Source organism: Spea bombifrons, chromosome 2 (genome assembly GCF_027358695.1).
Source record: "Spea bombifrons isolate aSpeBom1 chromosome 2, aSpeBom1.2.pri, whole genome shotgun sequence".
Classification (NCBI taxonomy): domain Eukaryota; kingdom Metazoa; phylum Chordata; class Amphibia; order Anura; family Pelobatidae; genus Spea; species Spea bombifrons.
The window spans coordinates 126,657,672-126,683,243 of NC_071088.1; the positions used below are offsets into that span (position 1 = coordinate 126,657,672).

The 25,572-nt window shown below is 37.7% G+C and overlaps 1 protein-coding gene across 2 annotated transcripts in view; it reads right to left on the minus strand.

The window, feature by feature from the left end:
* SGCG (sarcoglycan gamma) overlaps nucleotides 1-16,900 on the minus strand; it is a 46,483-nt gene extending 29,583 nt beyond the window's left edge. The window contains exons 1-2 of one of the 2 annotated variants that reach the window (XM_053456425.1): nucleotides 16,770-16,900; nucleotides 534-728 (exon numbers count right to left, since the gene is read on the minus strand). In XM_053456425.1, coding sequence (XP_053312400.1) covers nucleotides 534-728 — 195 coding nt within the window. In that variant the 5' untranslated portion in view covers nucleotides 16,770-16,900. Of the gene's footprint in view, nucleotides 1-533; nucleotides 732-16,769 lie in introns of both variants that reach the window. The other variant, XM_053456424.1, reaches the window with a different exon arrangement.
* Between the last annotated feature and the right edge of the window lie 8,672 nt (nucleotides 16,901-25,572).

Consider the following 25,572-nt stretch of genomic DNA (forward strand, 5'->3'; position numbering starts at 1 on the left):
TCCTGATATAGTAAAAAAAAAAAAAAAGACTGGCCATGGCCACATAGTCATCCTAAGTCCAACCCTGGTAGAAAATGAGCTATTAATTAGGTGTAATATATACTTACAATTTTTAAATACAACATTTTTTTTTTTAAATCCTGTCTATTCTAACAGCAGCCTAGTTTTAGGTAGTTTTAGGAAGTTTCAACAAAAATTGTTATGTGCCTCAATTCTGTTGCATGACTGTCAATCAAATGTAGATCTATCTAAAAAAGTTCTTACTGGTGTTCTACCAGTCTAGAACAGCGTTGGGAACATGGGTGAAATGCACCCCCCCTCCCCCGACATGCATCATTTATGCCCACACAATGCAAACCTCTCAGAAATTGCATGAACACACAGCAATGCCGTTACTGAGTATTCTTCACCAGGAAGAAACCTACAAGATTCCTGCTTCTTCTCATAAAACGGAATATATCAGTAAGATACGGTATCATGAAGAACAAAAAAAAAAAACTTGACATATATCTGTTTACATTAGTTTTACTTACAGATGAAAACCACATAACTCTGAGGATCCAAATAGTAAGAGCCAAATTGACTACGAGGATGATAATAAGAAGGAGAACAAACAGATAGAGGCAGCGTTTTCTCCATCCATATATCCCAATATTATACACATACTGGTTCTCCGGCCTCTCTAGGCTTGTTCCTTGAGTTGCTGTTGTATATTCCTCCCGGACCATCTGCTATGGAAGAGATAAAGAAATAAGACCATGTTATAAAACCTTACTCAGAAAAGTTAAAGCATGTAACAATGTTTATATACAGCAAATGTTCTCTTTTTCATAAATAGGTTCCACATTGTTTAATGGGGAATTAAAATGAAATATAAGTGTCGCATACATACAGAAATGTAACTATAAAAACAAAACTGCAATTCTGTGTATTACATAGACTATAGAGTAGCGAAGAAAAAAAGTTTCTTTCAAAAGATGATGAAAGATAGTACTGATGAATATTCATTTTTATACATTCGGTATAAATCCTTCTTTAAAGGGTAATTGCCACTATTTTTATTACTAGTATCAGATTAAAAATACCGTACATTTTCAAAAATATTGTGCTGGTTTCTTTTTTTAGCCCCTTTGAGACCAAAGACTTATGGGGTGACTCATGAAAATATGTCCCTTAAGGACTAACAATGACGCCAGATGACAAAGGCAATGCTTATAAGCTTTTAAGTCTCTATCCTTCTCTCCTAGTGCTACTACCACGGAAATCAAGAAGACAGAAAAGGCGATGGAGAAGGGCAAGAGATTGGGAGAAAGGGGAAAGAACAGGGCCGGCCCGAAAATGGAGCCGAGTGGGGCAACCGCTCCAGGCGGCACTTTTGAAGGGGCGGCACTTTGCCCCAAGCCCTTTTTTTTTTAAAGCCGAGAAGAGAGAGAGAGAGAGAGAGAGAGGGGCGCCGAGTGGTTTTCGCTTACCAAGTTGTCAGTACCCGCTCGGCGCCCCTCTCTCTCCTCTGCGAGCCCTCTAGCTCGGTCTCGGTGCCGGCTTGTAATGTTGAGCGCCGGAAACGACGTCATTTCCGGCACTCAGCATTACAAGCCGGCAACGAGACCGAGCAGGGAGACTCACCGCAGGACTGCTGAAAGGTAAGTACGGGGGAGGGGAGAGGAAGGGTAGATAATGGGGGGCGGCACGGAGAAGAAGGGTAGATAATGGGGGGCGGCATTTTAAACTTCGCCCCAGGCGGCATTTTGTCTTGGGCCAGCCCTGGGAAAGAAGAAGTGTAAAGAGAAGAGGTGGGTGATGATAAGAAATAGGAGAGGAAAAGAAAGGAGAGATATAAGGAGAAAGAAGAGCGATAGGTAGAGATAAAGAGGAAGATACATAAGCAGAACGATAAGAGATAAAGAAAAGGGAGAGATGTGTGTGTTTTCAAAGTGTCTGTATGTTAGGGTAAGTAAGTATGTGGCTGCAGGGTCAAATGTAAACTAGGATGTTTGTATGTAAGGGCAAGCATAAACGTGTGTACATTTATGTGTGTATGGACAGGCATTTCTAAGAGATGTGTATATGTGTGTATTTCGACAGAATATCCATTACTATCACGGGCCTACTATTCGATTTATGGTGTTTGAATGAGTGTGTGTATGTGCGTTGGAGAGGTCTATGTACAATGCTAAACTATGTGTCTGTCATTGTATCAATGTGTCAGTTTTTGAGTGTGTGTGTGTTTCTGGGGGTGTTTCATTACTGAATGGTGTTAGAGTGAATGTGTGTGTCAGCATACAGTGTTAGACAAGGTGGCATGTCCGTTTACAGTGCTAGAGCCTGTGCATTGTTTGAGGGTCAGTGTATGGTGTTAGGAATGTGTGCGTTACAGTGCATGAGCCAAGAAGATGGTGCGCAGAGTGAAATTCAGAGAGCAGGGCACTCAGCAGTGAAGAAGCTGTAGGGGCAGAGGAATTATTTAATGTGCCAGGGCGTGATGTACCCTGTGCACCTGACTGAGCTGCACCCCGTATAGTTTCTTTACTGCTTGTAAAATGTCAGCTACTACATCAAATTTTTTTTTATTACAAACAAACATCATGTACTGCACAATTTTACTGGAGTAAAGATATTCAGAACCCAATTACTAGGAGAAAATGTTTTACAGATTCCTGAAGGAATTCATTCACAGTTCCATTATCCACTTTGATACTTTTAGCCTGTTAGGTTTAAAAATATGCATATTAATTCTTAAGTAATATGAGTAAACCTAATCAATATGGGTTCTTATATTCTTCAACCCTTTGAGTGCTGAGAGTTGGGGCACATTAATCCCCATCAGAGGCCGGACCAATCTGGAGAGTTTTACTATAGTACTATAGTTGGCTGGGTTGACCATTCTTACTCATAATAAGGGAAATATACAGTGTAATATATATATATATATATAATATATATACATGCATGCATAGTTGTTTAGGGTAAAGGATGTATTTAATCAAACAATCTATAATAAATATAAAGAAAAAAAAAACACCCACAGATTTCACGATAAATTCCCCCACAAAAAATGTAGAAACCTTTTAACCGAATAATTTTCTTAAAAGCGTCCACCCCACTTAGTAAATTAATCAAATAGATGTGAATGTACATGCATGTAGATTGCACACGCAGCTCATGAAGATCACAGGATACAATACAATGCAGTTTAGGCTCAAATCAGAAAGGGTTAAATTGCACAATTGTGCTAAAAAAAATCAAATATATGTACAAAATGCACATGTCCACATTTATTCCAAACTTGCACCCACATTTGAGGGCTATCTCCCATCACCTTCTTGGTGAAGGAAATGGGTATTGAAACTGGAAGCAGGTGAGATGGTTAAAGTTCACCCAACACATAAGGTGAAAACAATTTGCTTAAATTATATATATATATATATATATATATATATATATATATATATATATATATATATATAAATAATATAAATATTAGTTATACAAACTCTCTCTCTCAAAAAAAAACTTTCCAAAACATTGTTAAACTTGAAATACAACTGATACTAATGTGCAAGAATAAGTACATTAAAAATAAAATGAAATTAACTAAATGACTGTGAGACAGGGCAGTCACCTATGAAAGTGCTGCTATTTTAGATATAAACGTTTGAGCATCAGTAAAAAAACATGTTAATTCTTGAAATTGTATCTAGATGGCTCCTATAAGCACTGAATTTATTCCTTAAACCTGCTATTAGATTAAGTGAAATTTTGCATCATTACATTGCACAGACCTATAATCAGTGTTCTATTCAACATTGCACTATAAGTAATTATGGCTAAATATTTTTAGCATGTTGCGAGTTGATGTACTAAATGCTGGAGTGAACCTGCTGAGATACAGCATCATAACCCTGCTGGGAGACAGTGGAGGGCTGGCAGTATTCAGCTGAGGGGGGCAAACTCAGCCAAGTGGCACGGTAATAAAGCTGCCCGAGACAGACCAGTCAGAAAACACACTTAATGTGGATTATCCAGTCCAAAACACATTTACAGAGTGCATACAAAACTAATAAAAGGAGCACTGGAGTACACGTAAATGCTGCCTTTCGTCCTGGGTATTACAGGCGTATTGGTAAATATAGGTGTAATTACAAGCATAATGCAAAACAACTTCGGTTGTGAAGATTCGCCACAGACTGTAAAATCTCCTGGGGAATTCATTTGTAGAGACTGAGCCGCCTCATATACCTTTACTAACCAATGTGTACAGTAACAAGGTCCAACTAAGCGAACGTTGGCATTTCATAACTAGCAATATATAGGGGGAGAGGGAAACATGTGAGAGGAGAGGGAAAGCTGTGAGTGCGGAAGAGAGAGGTATAGCTGTGAGGAAGAGTGAGGAATGACGGATGTGACAGAAGGAGAGCCGAGGGACAGCTGTGAAAAGGAGAGAAGGAAAGTGAATGTTTATGGTACAGAGTGTATGGTGTTAGAGTGTGTGTTAGTGTTACTGTAGGTGTGTAGGCATTTCGTGTTAGAGTGTGTGTATGTTAGTGTATGGTGTTAGTATTTGTTGTTTACATGTGTATGTGGCTGTAAGTGTATGATGCTAGTGTGTGTGTCAGCATATGGTGGTGGGTGTTAGCGCGAGTGTTTGTGTCAGATTGAGTCACCAGTCCCTGCCGCATGAAGGGGATTCTCTGGCATTGTCTGAGGTGATGTCGCCAGCATGAAACACCCAAATTTCCATCTGGCCATTACATTTTCACAAATTTTAGCTCCAAAAGGCTAACATTTTGGCAAGGCTAACTTTTGACAGCCTGATCCCACGTACACTTGCAGGGGTTTAGCCCTGTCAGTGAAAAATAGACTGTACCGTGTACATACCATGTACGTCATTGGTCCTTAAGGGGTAAAAGAACACTCACTTATTTATGAGTACTAGTAATTGAGTCAAAAGAATATTATAAGAAAATTCTAAGAATTATACATTTGTAATTTATCTTTCATTCTAAAATTTGCTGCCTTAGTATATTGTCCCTTTGGTAAAACAATAGACATATTTGCTTTGCTGTATGTAAATCAAACCTTTGGCAGAGAAGTGATGACCTTTCCCGAGAGAGAAACATTGACTGAAGTAGAAAAAGGCACAAATGGTTTCCCATTAAATTGTACTTTCATATTAAGGCTCTGCCACGTGGTTTAAAGCACTGCAGAAATGTTAAGTGTTTTAGATAAACAATGCTTGACGTCAGTCTATCAATGTACCTAGGATCATTTATTATTCTTTTTGAGTAAGTCAGCAGTACTGAAAGCAACCTTACATAGCAACAAATTAAGTTAAGTGCAGAACTATTATAAGCCCTGTGCTGTATTAAACATCCATATTCTTTTTCATCCTGGTTATTATGTTCTCGGCAGACATAAACCCATGTAAAGGTTAGACCACTGGAACTATAAAATTATTTTGAAAAATAAATACATTAATTTAATTTTTTTTAAAACTTAAAATTTAGTGTGAGTTGCGCTTTAAAAGAAAGGGGTTTTATTTGATCCCAAGGGCAATAGCGTTTTCCACATAAAATACAAGTTGGCCCTAAAAAAAAACCTATGAGGGATTTCTGCAAACTTAAAACTGACATCATCATTCATTTGTGAAGTCATACACAGTATCCGCAGCAAATTATGCAGTCAGTGCTGATGGAAGAATAAGGTGGCTGATAGCTGGGCGCTATGTATAAAAAAAAAAGTTCAAAGTTTCAAAAGTCACGCCATCGCCATAGCAATGAAGCCCTTTCCATTTTCAGCCTATATCTTTTATTTTTTCCTCCCGTTCTTAGCTAGCCACACCTCTCTTTCCTGTGTTACATGAGTAGAGGGGGAGGGGAGTGAAATTACACATAGATTGTCCTGGCCAGTGTAAAAGCTACATATGATATAGGAAGAAAAAATTAGGGTAGTAAAGAACAGAATATTTTTTGCTAATATACTAGATGACACACATTATGAAATATGTGAAAACTGACAAAATGAATCTCATTAAAATAAGAGACCAATTAAGTTCCTAATAATAATCATAGATTGATGATTAAAGAATGCTAGTCCCCACTCCTTACACCGACTTAGAGAATGTAAAAGGCAGCATCTGAGCCACTGATGATCATTAAACTACAGGTAGTCATTAAATTTAATAGGGCCATTTAATTGTCAAACTTCAATATTTTCAGTATAGCACTTAAATCCCTTGAGTCTATTCTTTAAAAAAACCTACTTTTAAAATCTAATTTGCATTTGTACATGTCAGCCTTTGGTAACAAAATCTAGAACATCAGAACATGTTTAAATAGTAAATGGGGCCGATGGGGCATGTTTTACATGCTTTTGTATTTACTTAAACACCCCTTCCCCACGGCTTATCAAAACTTATCGAAAGTCTCTTGGCTCCCATTACTGTACGGTACATAATGGCATATGTATAGCACGCTGATGTCCTAGTGAATTTAAGAACAACATGGATCCCTATAACTCCATCTCTGGACTTGACTTCCCCATTAATGTGATAAAGTCAACGGCCATTTGCCTCAATAGTTTAACAAGCAAACCCCTATACATGTGTAGTCAAACCTATGCCAGGTACTGGGTGCACCTTTGGCTAAGGCCATGTTAGCAAGTGGTGTGTGGGACCTCAGCTGAGTAGCAGCAGCTTATCATTGGTGTACATGCGTGTGTGTGTGGCGAAACCCCACTTCTGTGATACCTACATATACCCATATTTCACCCCAAGGGCCCCAGGTTTTTAAGGGTGCTGTAATAGGAGCTCCCACGACTCTGCGACTGTTGGGGGCATTTGTAAAAGTCAAATTACAAACCTGCATAGAATGATTTGCTTATTCCTGGCGTTAAGTACATGCCATATCTGCCAATTGCTTGCAATATCTCCAATATCTTGGTTAAAGGGATATATATTTCATGATATTCAATTCAGACATCCCCAGTCCTAACAGGTTCTTTGGGGTCTATTTGATCTGTCCCCGCCAACCACTAATATTCTCACATTTATCAGTATGACTTTCTGTTTGATCCGTCCTTTTAGGAGCCATTTGACACTGAAAACTGCTCTGCTTATTGCTACCCTTAAGGTATTTAAATATAAATTGTATTTCACTTCACTCTCATCTCTACTAAAATGATTCCAAAATAATTTGCACATAAAGCCAGAAGCTTCAAAAATATTTAACAATTCTGCATAAATATGCTCTGTGAACCGAGAAAATCATTTGCTGGTAAAAAAAAATATGACAGCCTCTCTGCTCTTCCATCTGAGCATATTTCAATCGCTAACACATTACATTTTGGTTCAATTTTTATGTTTGAACATAATGTAAATTTTAAAAAAACAGAAATCTGTGAAAAAAAAATAATCCCTTGGTTTATAATCTATTACCATTGGCAGATAATGCAACATTTGCTCTGAAAATATAATATAAACAAACTAATAATGGTTACATATGGCAAATTATTCCACCTTGAAAATCATTACTCCCCTAAATAAAGGATGCATTTTTTTTTTTTTTTTATAAAACTTTCCACATTGAATATATTAATAAAATGTATTCAAATCAATCTCACCCTTTATACCATGGAATGTGTTAATATTCAGTTCAGATTAATAAAGGCCTGAAATTTCCTGAACTAAACACAATTCAGGTTGGCACAGTAGCAGGGGAGGGCTAATAGCTGTTAGCCAAAGGTGGCAAGCCCAGCCAAGAGGCACAACACAGATTTGAGACAATTGGCAAGGGCCCAATAAAGGTCAATAAAGAGAATAGAGTCATGCAGTTATAAGTCTAATTGCAAAACAACCCAAACTTTCTAATGACCCCAAATCCCCAATACTATCCCAGTTAAACATGTCCACATCCTTATGTCAAAAAAATAAATAAATAAAGTAATCCCACACCAACCCCCATGTTTGGGGTCTGAAACAGAGCTAACAATATGGTGTTGGCTCCAGCTTGTGTCTCTACTCTTGTCGAACCAGGCTGAATCTGGCTCAAACCAATGTCGGCTCGCCAATAGTGATACATTTAAATTGTCTTTCACAGGCTTTTCCGTCAAGAACAAATAGTTCCAAATCTTTTAATTTAGTAAATCCAGTTGAAACCATTAGAAGATGTGCCCATTAATGCATACTACTGTGTCAGACTGTGTCGCCACTCGGCTAAACAGAATGCATCGAAAAGCAGCCTCACTGGTAATTTATCTACCCAGTAAAATGATGGCTTTTTAAACGAGAGATAAAAATAAAAACATTTTATTCACAGACATCGTCGTTGGTTGTTTAATTTCTGTTAATACAGCAGAAATTTACACATCGCCTAATTATTCATCTGATAACATGCCACTAGGCAGCTATTAAAGATAATGTACGCTCTTTCCCCAGGAAGCTAAAAATGTCCGCAAAACTACCAATACATCGTGATGGCATCACAGCAGACAAAAACTAGCGATAGTCCGCATTAATAAAAATGACTAATATGGCAGATTATTCAATTAAATGCAACAGGAAATATAACTGGCATAGCAAAATATATATGTAACCGGTATTCTATTCAAACTGAAATCATGAAAAATCTGAACTTTTTTCAACTCAATAAACATATATCTCATTTAACAAGGATTATGGTCACACCCCAGGGTATTTTCTGCATTTACAGGATGAAGCCCGAGAATAAGTAGTAATCCTAGTCTTTCTTAGTGGGGTGTTAAATCATCTAGTCCAAAAATAGATATGATGCCACTGACTGCAAAACTGAAGGTACAAAATTGAAATATTCTGCCGACCTTTTAAGTGACTCTACTTAGATAACAGCTAACTTATCTATTTCCCAAAATGGTTTCTTTGTAGACGAGTTTCCCATAAATAACAATTTTACCTGAACTAGCCTAGGTGTAACTATTATCACTTGTGATAAGGTATTTTTTGATCAGGGGTCTTCTTTCATGTAAGAAAGTATCGTTTATTCACTTTGTGCTGGTGCCATCCACGTGGTCTCCTGCTAGCAAGCAACAATGCCTATGCTTGTGTAGGCACTGGGGTTGTACAAATGCATGGTCCGCTAGCGGCGGGGTACAAGGTATGTCATTAAGAAAGGTCCTACAGGACCTGTGACGTACCAGGCACATTGGTTCAAATCATTCCAACAATGCTGCAATCATCTACAGCCGACCCCACCCCCCATTTTTCACGCCTGTGATCTCTTCTACAGAGAATCATGTGTGCTAAACATCAGCTGACAAAGCTAATGGTTTGTCTCCGTTCTCTGCCTTTCTCCTTTTCACTGAGATCGTGAGCTGAAGTCTATTTTATGATTTCTTTACTTCATCCTAAAGGAATTTGTTTATAAAGATTTGTTTTTAGTTAGTGTGGTTGGTAACTGGGAATTTTGTTTGCTATGGTTAAGCAAGGATTAGAAAAAAATAGATGATACCTTTAAGCAAAAACAAAAAACAAAACCTTAGAAAACATGTTTAAGGGCAAGTTAACAAAAATATATTTTTTTTGAATTTGTTCCCATTTGCACTAGCTATGCATTATATATAAATTCATAAACCGTGAATAAGTGTTTTTATTTTATTCATAAAAATAATGTTTTACATATAAGAAAATAAAGCCCTACTGGTTCCAAATGTAACCAGAATGTAAATAGATTTTCTATAGTGGTATTTTAGTTTTTGATTTTGAAAAAGACTAATTGGTGGGTAGCTGTTGTTAGGATAGTAAATTCAGATACCATAGCAATATATACTGAATTGAACATTGTGATATGGCCATAAATTATATTTCATATTTCAACCACTACGATTGACAACCTATAAAAATGTTCTAGGCTTCTGGACCATCATAACAGACATATCATTCCATAGTAAGGTTTCTTGAATGGCATGACTTTGTGCAGCACTGCGGACTATGATGGCGCTATATAAATCAATATATGATAATTAGTAACTTGCCCTCAGATATAAACAATCTAACCTTAATTTCTCTGCACATGTTACAGTATATACTGCAAGGCACGAACATAACCACAAACTAATCATAGTAATAAGCAATATAATAAAGCGGTCGAGAATAGTCACACTGCTTATAAAACACCTGTTTGTCTGGTAACATTAGTCAACAGACTATTATTAGACAGAACAGCTGTTGCAGAATGTAAGCGTATGGAGGGATTGTCGTGCTCGTTCACTTGTGTCTCTCAGAAACAGAACATTTCAGCTGCATTGAGAAGATATGCAGGAATGAACCAAAACAAGAGTATACATGGGTGCTGCATACATACATCGTGAAGGCGCTACGCCACATACTCTGCCGAACAAAATGCAGTATTATAGACACTATTTTTAGTACTGTCAGATATCCAGAAATAATTCTTTAATTGTGAAAAAGGTTTTCAAGTTTTGCTGGGAACACTTAATTATCACATGACACAAAAGCAGCTATAGGTTGTTGCTATAGAAACTAATCTTTTTTAAAAAAATGTGATTAATATATACATATTGTTTATCTTCATCTATAAACACAGGCGCATGGGTTTCTTTACCGTACAAAAAAGTTAAATGTAGGATTTAGAAAAATGGCATACCCACTTTCACCTTTTTTTAACAGAAGATTATTTACAACCGATACACATTACATAGTTAAGCTTCTTCACTACCAATGTATTAATACTACCAATTAATAATTTTTGAAAAATGTTCTAATTGTTCTTAGGTGTTAACTCGATAAAAAATAAGGTTTGTACAATTGTATTCATAAGCTAAGGATTTGCTTTGATTATCCTTTTTGTTTAAACCTACCATTATTTAGAAAGTAACTAAAAAAAGAGGGGCATGTCAATGGTGGACCATGAAGTAAAAGAAAATCCTGGCTTTTAAGAAATATCAGAATGCCTTGTATACAAGACTGTTATTGACAAAATAATTTTCAATATGATCCGTTTTTAAACCACTTACACCAAGCGCTGAACAGTTGCTTTTCCTTATTGAACTAAGAAGAGCTGAGATGATCTTGGAGGAAAAGAAAAAAAAACCCACAATGTTCTTTACAAGAACACTAACAATGAAATGAAAGTTACAGAGAGTCAACAAAAACCCTCTGGAGAAGTGTTAGGCGATGGACTGGAAGTAGAGACAAATGGATGACCTTTACAAGGAGAAATACAAGTGGCACACGTTCAACATTTTTTTTCCACAAAGTGATTTATAACACCAGTTCCATCAAATGATAATGAAAAATTCCAATGTCATTGACAATACCACATGTAGTCACTGTTATGTATGGTGCCACCTAAATTATATCAGCAGGAGAACAAACCAATTAAGTGATTAAGATATTTTAAACACCAGTTGATGAAATATCGGCAACTCCACCACTACCACCGTCACAATCTATTTAAAAATCTATAAAAGAAGTGTAAGGAACATTTTGAGGATTACATGTGAATAAATATCACAATAAGTGAGATTAAGACTATATGAATCAAAGGCTTTTTGTTCAAAGTTCCTCCGATACAGAATCATTTTTTTTCCTAATAAGTAGAAGTTTCTCCATTTAGTTTTAACCTCTGTACTAACTGGGGAACAAATAGTAAACTAAAACTAAAATTGTAAGAAGGCTTCAAATTACTCATTAGAAAAAGTCCTATGTCAATGGATATTATGAGTTGACCTTGAATGTAAAAGGCTCCAGACAAGCACATGCCAAATAATTACATTAGCTATTTTATAGGCTTCTTAGTTTACGGAGGTACAAGGTCAGCATCACACACACACAATCTAAGTTTTAAGATCCCTGTGTGTCATCTTTCTACAGGTTGAGATGACTTATGTTTTTCATGTGTTTGATTCTGCGTCAGGTACCAAAATAAGGATGAAATCAGTATAAAATCCAGTGCTTTTATAAAATAAATTTTATAAAATATATATATGAAATCCAAATAATAAAAGACCATTCAAAAGTTATTGTGCCATCAGCGAGTCTACAAAATACTGTGAAGTGATTGGCCCGTGGAACAAAGAACTAGACTTTAAATGAGAACGCCAAAAGGTTCAGATAGTTTGACTTTTATTACCTGCCTTTCCGTCTTCAGGTTTTTACTTGTCCAGTAGGTTTGAAATTGTATTTATCGCCTCTATATAATTTCCATTTAAAATGTTTTTGCTGTTCGCAAACATCTTTTAGGCAAAAATTCACACTAAGAAAACTGCTAAACTAAGCCATCGAGTCTCCTGACATTTGGACAGACAACCTTATTCTTTAAAATCTCCTGCTAGAAACCAAATATTATTATTATTATTATTATTGGATAGCATTTACAAGACATTATGGAAGTAGAAAGTACAATACCTTATTTAATATTGAGGTATATGTGAACTGTAAATGAATCATTGTAAATGAGCAATGATATTACAGATTTTTTTTAAAAGTCAAATTTAATTTTATTTTTATCCACCCTGAGTTTACGGTCACGCATATTAAAGAGAAAGTGAAAACAGAGACCAGTCACATAGCTGTAAGCTATCTCAAATTTGCTGGGGCATTCCCAACTACTGGACAGAACAGGGCCCCACTGTATGATTCTCCTATAAGCACACCTTATGCTTCTGTTGCACTTGCTTCTCCCATCATCCTGCTCTATACTCCTCCAACTGTCCCACCTTGTGCTCTTCCATGTTAGATGGTGTTTGAGACTGGACCTAGCCAAGGAGGGGTTGTTCCCCCCTGATGGCAGCACTGACCCTACAATCCTAGTAGGATTACATGTTTACGATGCTAATTCAATGACCCTGCGTGTATTTTTTTGAACATACTGTATACTTAGACTGTTTAGGCTAGAAGCATACCTGGGAACTCTCCGGTTTGACCCGGAGATCTCTGGGTGAAGGACAACTTCTCCGGGTCAACAAACCGGTTTGCAGGGTCTTGACATGTCACGCTCCTCACTCATTTGCCCTTTAAATGGGGGTGTTTCCCTCGGGGCAATGCCCCCTGACGCCAACGGGAACTCCCACAAACATCAGCGAGAACTCCCACCACTGATGTCAGCGGGCAGTCTAGGCCGCGTCCCGCAAGGGAAGGCTCTGGGTAGCCGGAGTGAAGAAGTTCCCAGGTATGACTAGAAGGAGGTAGACACGGGTTATAACCATACCTGGGAACGTTTCTGGTCAGTCCCTGAGTTTTTTCTGGTTACACTCACTCCTAACCCATGTTCTAGCTACACCCTATAGAATAATGTGTACGGGTGGAGCTGCCTGCTGAGGTTAGATTGGAAGTGCTGTCAGATACTGGCCTGTATGACCAGTATGCCCGATGACCAGTCTGGCCCTCTTCATGCGACATGAAACCAGGTACTGATTGTTGGCACAAAAACTGAAAAGGCTTTTTAAATGTTGCTTTAAAAAGAAGCACTTGCATGTTAATAGAAATACTTACACAAAATCACCTCTGAAACTGTACTGAAAATATTTGTTCAGGTTTACTGGGAAAAATTCAATTAAGAAAACTGAATTTGTAAAACCTTTAAATTAAAAGTATTTTTGTATATATTTTGTTTTCCTGTTAGTTAAATTACATCTCCTTTCCTAACCAATAATATAATAAAATGAAGAATAATTTGTTCCCACTGACATTACCTGAACCCCCCTTAAGGCTAAAGAATAACTATATTACATTAAAACTATATCTCCGAAGCGTTACTCACCATATAGTATTTTCTACCACAGTCTAAAAATCAAACTTTTATTTGATATCAGCCTTAAATAATATATTAGTAATTTGGTCAGGTTACTCTGCGCATTCACACCCTTGTATTAATGGAAAACAATAAGCTGTGGGCTTTAGTAATATCTTTTGTATTGTGCGGAGTTTTTGTTTTTAGGACTCTAAACACACTTTTGAGAGTGCCTATGTGTTCGGCATCTCCGGCATGCAAAATAGGTGTGGACGGGCAAATGCTTATGGGTTTATCTGTAGAATCCCCAATTTATTTGGAAGAGGACACCACAGAGACCTCTCAGCTATCATATGCATTAAAGTACATATGGTGGCTAGATTGTCCTTTTATCATCGTAATTTCAAACGTCTTTCTCGGAGTATCTTTGTGTACTTTCATTTTAAGGTGATGGATGTGGTAGTTTTTCTGTCTGAAGTGATGGCCGACAGGGACGCTGTAAATGCGTTCATTTCTTGTATTAAAATATTTTAGATTTGAAAAGATGAACGTTTTGGTAGACTGTGATGCCCAAACCCCTAATCATCAATAGGAATTTTGGCATTAGAGGGACTGTCAAGCTTACAAAAAAATGGAAATCTGTTTAAAATTCATCAATGATGGCTTTAAAGAAATAATGAACCAGCAAAGCTCAAAGAATAAAATATGTAGGCTCTCGTGGTAAACACAATTACTAATCTTATAAAATATGGTTTATACACAATATAATACAATTAGTAGGAACATACCATGGGATGTTGTTGTGGTAATAACAACACCTTATAATATGTCTTAACCAAACCAACAACAGATACATTAAGCAATTCATTTTTTTGTGTACCCTTTCAATCAACTGAAAATCCCATGTATACTCAGCATTTAAGGTATAGATGAAATAAATAATGCATAGAAACCCAAAATTGCAGGTGTAGATCACAGGTCGCACATCGCAAAGGTCAACCCAGGCACCTAGATTGCACACATAGGACCTGCCCAGCACCCAGATAGGACTTGCCATCTTTTTCCCCAAATAGCATATATGTGCCATCTTTGACCCCAAAAGGCCTGCCTGTGCCATTTTTGCTCCCCAACACTTATACATCCATGCTAAAACATCCACATCTATGCAAAAACACACTTAGACATACTCCCTCATTCACACATATTCCCTCCCGCATCCCCTTGCCTCATCAGCAGATTTCTCTGTGGTCCTTGTACACTGTGTGAGCCACATCCCTTTTACCAAGGGAATCTGCGTTCCTGCTTCACCTGGGGTGGTTAAAGTGAGGGTGCAACAAACACAGAGGTGAGCTGCAGGCACGTGCGGAAGATTGCAGGGGTCGCTCGGGCACCCAGAGGTGCAGGCACAGTCGTAGTAGGGCCCGGAGCAGCTGCCCCTTTTGCCCAGTGTTTAAGATGGCCCTGTTTACATGAGGTTTCAGGTATGTGCTCACTGATGGTTCCCACAGACTGCTTTTTGTATAATACCATCTTCAAAAGGTTTAAGGCCCACTATTTACCCGACAGCATGTATGTCACTTAGGACCGAAGAGGTTAATAAGATAAGTGGACAGGTGGATCATTCCAAGAAACTTATTACCAAGTTATTATTATTAGGTTTTATCACAGCGCAGAGTAATGGAGTTTCTAAATAAATACCACTGGAATGCAAATCCAGCCCTGCTCGTGGTTTTTCTCCATAACTGGTAACCCCCACCCACTGTTCCTGTACAAAACAACAATTTATGTCCTATTTCTGCTACTCGGAAAATAGTATTAACTTTAGAAGTTTCTAACTCTTTTTTACCGGTTACTAGTGGTAAATAATACAGGGCCTGAACTGCCCTCTGGTCTGAACAAAAATCACTGTTTATCACAAGGTTTATTTAACTCGAGAAAACCAAAGTGTAAAACATTTGTGAAATAACAGATTATGAAAATCCACACCCTGTAGTCTGCAGGAGAACATTAGGTATCTGGAGCAGCCCTGACAAATGCATTTTCCATAATGAATCTTTATTTAACCGTTTCCATGCTCAGCTGCTTGTCCTTAGGGAAATACTTATTGTTCTATATATAACATAAACCTACAATACGGCTTTGCCCATTAGCACTGAATTCATCAAAATACATCACTGGAAAAATCACAACATAGTAATAGAATCATCACAAGAAACGAGTTTGTATTGGAGTGTAATAAAAAATAAAAGTGATTAAATGTGCAGCGGATATTACATTTTTTTCTGTGGCTGTTCCCCCCCCCCAGGCTGGCTGTTATTATAGGAAGTAAATAGTAAATTAGTCAAATACATGACGTAGCCATAGCAAACTTCGTGTTTGCAGAAAAAAAACTCACAAAACTGATCTAACGCTATTAGTCTAATAAATGTGTGGTAATAATGGCCTACGTCAGCATAATCTATCCTATGCTTAAAATGCTAAAAAGCCATTGCAGCTAGCACAATACATGCTGATTTTATTAGTCTCTCACATCCTATTTTTGCCAAAAAAACATCAATGAAATACAATTATTTAAACAAAATGTTAAAATGATTTGGTGTTCATAATCTGAAGTGTATGATCTGATCCAGAAATGTCAAAGTGCAACCAATTCGATATTTAGTAACAGGACAATCCAACACTGGCAACTAAACTTAACCATCACTGTCTTATACATATTTTCTATCACGGTACAAAAAAGCATAAACAAAACAAAAAAGTTGTTCTTATAGGAAACAAAACTGAGCCGTTATAACAAGCGCAATCTCATGATATATATTTATTGTAACTACTACATATAACTACTACATATCTGCATTATACACAGTTTTATTCCTAAAATGCATTGCAGGTCCCTGAAACCTTATGCTTCATGCATAAATATATTTTTCTAACCCATTACAACCTTAAGATTTAAGTATATATAGGTCTTTCATGAAACATCATCATTATACAAATCTTTAAATTCAGTATGCATGCTTTATGGTAAAAGAACGCTTGCCATACCTCTGAATTCTCACCAAAGTGTCTGCAAATGGTTGATCAAAAAAGTTTTGGAAAGTTTGCTCCAGACCGAATGTCCCTGAAGCTTCCACTGCTGCCTTTCGTTCTGGAGGGGAAGATATTTTAAGGCCTGGCCAAATATCACTGAAGGAAAATGCATTCACATGTTTGGCTGAATGTTACATTCCAGCCCACGTTGGAACCACACAGCCAGCTAATTTTACGCTCTAATATAGTAGCTTGCTAACTGTACAACCAAAGCCCTGAAAATAATCATTGTTTTTAAGAAATGTTGTTAACAGAATTTTTTTTTATTTAAAAGCATAACTGTGTGATGTACAAAACTACCTAAACAAAAGTTAGTATTATTAAGAAAAAAAAACAAAAACATATCAGTCCCACAAACTGTTTGCCATTATAGAAGTGGCAATTTTTTTTATTTTTATTTTTTACTGTGTGTTAAATGCTGGTATTAAATTAACCATTCAAATCAATATCCACAATTCTTTATAATTATTTAAAACCCAAAGGGTTCTAATCAGTTTAAAGGTGCTTTATAACACATCTATACCCAAAAGTCATGGAAGCATATGTATTTCACAACCCTGGACTGGTTCTTAGTATGCTGGTGTTAAGGATGAGACAAAAATGATAATGTTGAAAACTTAGTACAGTGTTTTAGAATTGAAGACATTTAAATTGATAGAAATATATTCACCAGTGAGCCATACGCAGATACAAATAACAAGTACACTGATATTATAATAAAGAGTGGTTATACTAAAAGACCCCCAACAACCTATTTTTATGTATTTAGAATGGTCTGCTTCTTTAGAGAAAATTGTGTTCTAACATATATATATATATATAATTTTGTACAGGTGATACTTTTCTCTAGAAAACAAGTTGATAAAAATTAAATAGCAAAAAAATACTCTTTAATGTGACAAATGTAAGGATTTTAATTTAAATTGTGGGGGGGGCACATACGCCCCAGTAAGCAGCACTAGTTTGAGCATTCTGCAATCCACTACTTCTCAAACTACACAGCACTGTTTAGCTTTACATAGAACAGAATGCCATCACTTTAATTAAACATTCTGCTGGTTACAAGGCTTTTACCCGCCAACTGAACAAGTGTCTCCAAACACAAAAAAACTTGTAGACTTGATGATGATAAAGAACGAGCAATTCAGAAAGGAAGAGAAAATAATTGTGAAATTGCAAGACAAAGAGGATGGTTCTTATGTGCTATAGTAAACAAAGTAGAAATGAGAGCTTCCTCAAAGAACATACTAAAAGTGATATCTGTATTTAGGAAGTTTATAACCAAATGTGGGAACTCTAATGGGGAAGAGACAGAATATTAGGGGTATTCATTCCACAGTGGGTTCATGTATCTTGTCTATAAATCTAATAATGCTTGTCTTTCTGAAATAACAGGTGCCATGTTTCTTTTGCTTCCGAGGAGAGAAGTATTACATAGAGGAGGAACATCTACCCATAGGACATTGGCTTTGGGGCTGGTCCGTGCTTACATATTGTCAGCAAACAAGGTTTCTCACAGTAAGAACAATAAAGATGTGGAATTTACTGCCTACAGAGGTTGTGCTATCAAATTCAATTGATGTCGTAAATATAGGCTTGAATTATAAAGCTATAAAGATATGATTAATTATAGTGTGTTGATCCAGGGAAGAATGAAGTTCCCAGTTTTGGTGTCAGAAAAGATTTCAAGGTGGGCTTTTTGCCTTCTTTTGGATTAACACCAGGGCTGAGTCATTTTGCAGCCCATAGATGCATCAAATCTTGTGGAATGAAAATGTCCACCACAAAGCCTTTTCCTATATTGTGGATAGCAGAAGCATTATTAAACACTCATCTACAGACATCAGACAAGCCAGAAGGCTAGTTTTTCCTCAGAAATCTCATGGTGCTGCCACAACCATAAGGGATTCTGGGTAGGCGCATGCAAAAATTATCACCTATCCACTTTATACATGGATCCCTATATTGTGGATGGAACAGTGCAAAGATGGCCACCCTGATTTGAAGAAAGAAAATCAAAGGTTTCAGTGAAATCTCAATTACTCTATTTGTAGCTTTAATGCCAATCTAGACTTCGTTGCCACATTGACTTAGAAATTAGTGCTAGGTGTGAAATTTTGCAAAAACTGTGAAAAACTGTGATTGAAATAATCAGGTTGAAAAAGATAATGTTTATGTTTCTTTACTTTCATAGAAATTACTGTGGAAGTGGACAATCACACTCGATTTTCACATTGGCAGCTATTTCCTCTATACTCTTGTAAGCTTGTTTAATCAGGGCCCTCCTCGCCTGTTTCTATAACTCTGATTGTTATGTTATACACTACATGTTATGTCCCATCTTCCCATTGTGCAGCACTATGGAATATGATGGCGCTATATAAAACAATAAATAATAATAATAAATAATTTTGTTTTCGCCTTTTGTCCAGCTCGGTTCACAAGATATAAAGTATGGTACCCAGAATACTTTTCCTCAGTTTCAGTCTGAGCATGGCACTAATTTCCCGCCATAAATCTCTCCTGGCTCATTTTTGTAACCTTTTCTGTAATGGGGAAAACGTGGTCGCCATTGTCTATGATTATTTGTTTGATATAATATACTGCCCATTTCGTCAAGAGGCAATTCAGGAATGCAATAGTTGCAAAATTTAAAAACTTTGTTTCTAAATGACAACAAGTAACATTTTGTGTAAACGTTTGCGTTTCCATTACACCAATTAGCAGCACTGCTCCTCACAAAATACTGCTTCGAAAATAATTAAAGAAGATGCGGCCTGACGTATTTTACCCCTGACCAGGAGAAAATAAGTCTTTTTTGCCAATTAAGTCTAACACCTTGAGTACTGTGAGCTCCACAGGAATTCCTGCTATCTCTCAGTAGAAACTCTTCTCTCTATTAAACCAACCCCATGCAGATTGTTCGTGCAGGTTTAGCCAGTTAAGAACCAACATATTAATCATGCCGTTCAAATAAAAGGCAAAAAAACAGAATATGCTGAGGATATCGTAAATGCATCTTACGCATGGATTTTAAGAAAAACAGGAAAAAAATGGCTGTTTCATAAATGAAACGTACCATGAATCATCCTTTAACGATAGCTGAATGTACTTCATTTGGAAAGAAAGATTTCAGATGAAAAACACTGCTCATACGGTAGAGCAAGTCTTACAAAACGCCTTATGAGAAGCATTCTCAGTGGGGTCTATTCACTAAAGGGCTAGCGAGTTGGGAAAAATAAGCAAGTTTCCAGCAAGCTCGCACAAGTTTGACAAAATGCCAACTCGCATAAGCACTTGCTTAATATAACCAAACCAGGGTTCTCAGGAACTCTATTAACCAAAGAGGGTGTGGGATGAAAGTCTTCTTTCCACCGGAGTGGCACATAATGTTAGTGACCCTCCTTTTTGTTCAAGCTGGACCTCATGCCCCGCTTAGGGGTAGCGTGTTTTTTTTAACTTTATTTGATTTGATTTAACCCCCTCCATCCTACAGGTCTGAGATAGAGGGACACCCTAATGAGCAGAGGGTGAGGTGAACAGAAGAAGCAGGACTTAGGGTCTGTGCCACCCTTAAGGATTTTAAATACATTTTAAACCCCCTGCATCCCTAACAAGAGGGTATGGAAGAGGGAGGTATAAAGGGTCCAAATGTTTAATTTATTCCCTCTCATTGTGCATAAAGTGGGGGAACAAGAGGGGGCAATTGCCTGGCAACCTTAGTTAACATGGGGACCCCTGGTTTTATTATTTTTTTAAATATAGTTTTAATACATTTTAATTTTATGAGTAAAAAGAAAGTTCACATTGACCTCTTATACCCTCGTCTATAACTCGCTTTATTTAAAGTCGCAGACACTTGCATGTCTGGTTTGTCAAGTTAACTCTTTCATACTGCTTTCATATGTCTGTCATTCGAATATTAACCTAGCTTCTTATTTGGCCATCAAATGCTTCTTATCAATGCTTGCTGGCACTTCAGAAATGAAACATGATGAGTTAAAATCCAACTATCCTGTAAACTGACCATTAACCTCCTTTCTTGAATAAAACTAATTTTGTCCACAGTCCTGCACAAAACCTAGTTACTGCCTAAACTAACTGCAACTAATTTTGACAAAAACATTTGATAACTAAAGATGATCTGTCAGTTTTCTCAAACCCTACATATAACACTAATCAACGTTAACATTACGAAACCCCATAAAGACTTCAGCCACCAACGGGCAACAGGCTAATTTCAAATGAGTAGAGCTATCCACCTGGCACTTACACAGTTAAAGATCTTGTCCCAAAATACTATGCCTTCAGTGAAATATTGCTCTATTGATTAACATGAGAATTGGGCACATGCTGCATTAATATTTGCTGTACAGTACAATAATTACATTTCTTCACAAAGTCACTGCAAATATAATTCATCAAAGCAACATGTCGGCAATTATACAAGCCATCATTTGTCATGAACATTTTAATCAAGAAGTGAACCATGATTTCATTTTTATTAGTAATGTAACAATGTCATGGAAGAACGCACAATTACAATTATTTCAAATCTTATCGAGCTGCCATAAAAGGCCAGAGTGACTTTCACACACATAAAAACTATTAAAAATTCCCCCAGTATTCACACACAAAAACTATTGAAATGACCCATAGCACTCATTGCCAGTGTCCTCACTTTATCCAAAATCTTATGTTTAATCTGTGGTTATTTTGAATTCTTTGTGCAGTCAGAGAGACTAAAGTAGAAAATCTTTCTTTGAGCCTTATATGCTTTATTAAATGGGGAGGTTTTAGTACAGTTGTGGATTGGAGTATTATGTTCGTGCCCCCAAGAGTTTTAAAATAAGTTTTAATGCCATCAATAACCTCTTCCCTCCACGGGCAGGATAGAGATTGAGGGGGAGGCACAGGATAAAGTCCAAGCCTCACTGTTTTCTTTTAATTTACTTTAACCCCCATCCTCCTGAGCAGGTGAGGGTGACAAGAGTATACTTGAGGGTTATAGCCAACATGAGGTTTGTTTTTGTTACCCCTCTCTGCGAGAGGATGAACTATTTTATTTAATTTTGATGGTTTAAGTTTTTATTCAGCTCCCATGCCCTCACCTCAAACTTGCAAACTTTAAAGCCAAATGCTCTGGCATGTACTAGCTAGGTGTACACACAAGTTGTCTTGTGAGCATTAGCAACCAAACATGCATACCTTCATTGTCCAATCCTCTGACAATGTTACTATCTATACATTTGTGTATATACACATACACAAATATTTTTCTTTAACAGACCCTAGTGTTATATCTCACTAGAGCTGGCAGTATAAAGAACTTAATAATTCTGCTACTGCCATACACTATTGTGCCACCAAGATGACTGTCATTCTTATTACACACTGAGGTTTAATCAGTGTTTGCAGAAGTTGACTTTTCAACACTTTCGCTTCATTATGAAGGACCAACACTTACAATTTCCTCCATCTAGGAAGAATGAGAAGGCTTTGCTTTGCCAAGCTCTGCACCAGAAGCTTATTGGGGTTGGACCATCATATGTACAGTGAAGTCAAACCACAACTCTCCTGGAGTCGCTTTAACCCTTTAATGCCCCTGTGGATGTACTGATACATCGACAAACATGGGGTCAAGATGACCTTTCGGACAAACGAGAAGGTCCGGCTCTTTTTGCAGCAGCAGGAATATCTCTGATGAGGCCGTCTAAACATCTGTCAGCAGAAGTTAGCATCACTGGCTTCCTACAAACAGATCCGGTGTAACGGCTTACTTTATGCTTGATTGCGTGATCGGGGATTCCATTTTGGCAGGTGTCAATGCTCAAAGGACACAGGTGTCAAAAGATTTGGGAGAGGAGTAGCGACCCATTGGGATCTCTGATGCACCCTCCCCTGCTGGCTTATCACAGGTATTGTCAGCAGGATTGCTGGGTTTTGGACACTATTTTCACTACATATCTAGGGCATTACTGGTGAATATTAATTGGATAATTCTTCAGCGGGGACATCCACTCAAAAAATGCGTTTTGGATCCTTGGGAGTACGGCGCAGCTAAGCGGACAAGGGCCATGTGTGAGTGTGGGGGAAGTGTAGGGAATAGAAGGGGGGGAGGTAGCCATTGATAGGTTGCTTGATAAGGGGTGGTCTTTGGGGTCAGAAGGGAATATAAGGGATTTCTACCTCCCCCTCCCTTCAGCCACTTTGAAGTAAACAGCTTCCCTCCCTCCCTCCCGTTTTTGTATTGTGATAATTATATTTTGTGTATTAACTTTTGTTTCTTGTCACAGCATGCCGGGGTGTCCTTGCCAATCCGGGTTGGTTTGAGGAGTTGATGGTTTATGAAAGTGATGATGGGGCTATCCCTCCCCTAACCTTTGGTGTTGGTAATTATTATGGCCGTGCCCACTGAGCTAAAAGCCGGCTAGTGGTTGGCACTAATTGGTGGTAAGGCCTGGATTGGTGGCCGATTATTTGGTGGACGAGGGGGGAGGTAATGCACCCAATAGAGTTTTTTATGTTATTGTTAATGAAAGTTGGCAAGGACGAGTTTTTGAGATTATATATTCTAATAAATGCTGTGGCCTGTTTTTCACCAAACTGTTGTGTGTCTGTTATTTGGGGAAGGTTGGCGTGGGCGTTATTTGGTCGGGTTAGGATACACGTTACCCACTACCTTCACACATGTATTTTAGTATATGCCTTTTACATACTAGCACTGATAATTATGTTTTATGTCTCTCTATGGTTTCTAAATAAGGCTCTACTTGTCCTGAAAAAAAATGTTGATCAACATGTGTGGAAAAGGCCAATGCCTTAAAATGGCAAAAAGCTCCACGCTCTAGTATCAGACAAACTTTTATCGTGAACCTAATCAATTCTGTGCATGGTTCAGGGCAATTGCTATTTAATGCTTGAGTAAACGGAAAATATTTTTTATGACTGGTGTAATGCAATTCTTTTAACTGAACTATAATCTATTCAGTAGCATGTCCCTCTGCTATAGACATATATATAGCATCTTGGTGGATTTATCCTAGAGGCCTTGTAATGTGTTGCCATTAACATGTCTCTGGTGAGTCTTGCAAGTTCCCATAGATACAACTCTCCATTTTAACCCTTAGAATATCTAAACCGTAGAATATTTTAAAATCACAAATAATAACAAACTGCTAAAAAAAGTAGAAGAGAGCCTTGCAATCTAGTCAGTGATTGGGGGGGGGTAGTAGGTGAGGAATCCTTGGATGGGGATGAGTTGGTCGAGTCAGGATGATCTGTAGATGTTGTTGGTTGTTCCTTGGCTTGATTAGGATGCTGGCTGAGAGTGTTAGTAAGAAAGGTTGTATGCTTCTTGAAAAGGGTGGGTTTTCAGAGAGTTTTTGAAAGTCGGGTACAAGGGAGAAAGTCTGACGGAACAACAGAATTCAACAGAAGGGGTGCAGCACTAGTAAAATCCCAGAAGTCGGAAGAGGTAATGATGGTAGAAGATAGACGCAGGTCATGAGAGGAAGAAGAGGGTGGTTGGGGTGTATTTGGATAGGAGGCTAGAGATATAGGGGCATCTGGAGTTGTTAAGGGCTCTGTAGGTCAGAAGTTTGAATTTGATTCTGAAGGGTATGAAGTGATTGGTACAGTGGAGCAGCAGATGAGGAACGGTGACAGAGAAAGTTTACTCTAGCAGCAGTGTGAAGGATGGATCGGAGCAGTGAAAGGCAGGAGAGAGGGAGACCAGTTAGAAGCGAGTTCCAATAATCCAGATGGGATATCACAAGGGAATATGATGTTTTATACTTGGTTCAACTTCTTGGGCACATTTGGAATGATAAACATGTTTACTCATCGTTTTTAATGTAATGTAAAGTAAATTACACAATATTGGCATTCCCGGCTTGTTAAAACTTAAACTGCTTGCTCACGGGAAGCAACGAAAGCAATCATGACTCACCTTAGGAAGAACAGCACTTTAATAGAACAGCCTGTGATATTAGAGATTAATACATTTATAAACAATGTGTGTAATGTAATGCTTTAAGGATAATGTATAAGACTTATTTAGACTCATGGGGTTACCAGCATGCTTGAATATAAGTGTACTAATTAAAAACATACACAAATATAGATAGTACTTTGTACGTACTTTAATATCTATTCATTAAACCTGTTTAATGAAATTAAAGTACTTTCCTTTAGGAGAAGCTGCAGTGCAACACCACTGATTAGCAGAAGCAGAACCCCATGAATATATTAGATTTTGGGAGTTCTTTCCTGCCAGTTGCTTTAAGCAGGTTGTCAGGCTCATTATATTGCAGCCCTTAACCGGATGTTGAAGTCCAGAACGCAGTGATTGAAACAAACTTCACAAAGGACACAAGCAGAATGTTTGGTTATAGGTAATATTACACAAAGCAAAGGAAGGCATCTCACCAGAAGCAGCAGAGTAGGAGGCATATCATGCATACAGACTGCTGGGGAGTACGAGAGTAGAAAAGTCCAGGTAAGTATTCAAAAGGGTCTGGGACAGTTAGCAAGCAAAAAAGGGGAAATCCAATAGGCAGTCCGGGTGAAAGCGGTAACAGGTAGGCAGGTAGGCAGGTAGGCAGGCAGGCAGGCAAATCCAACAGGCAGATCCTGGCTCCAAAGAACTTTATGAACTCACACCTCTGTTACTGGGAGGCAGGGATATAAAGCCTGTTCATTAGATCAGGTGTGAGTGGTCTAGGCTTTAGGTGAGGAAGGCAGGGTAATGGTATAA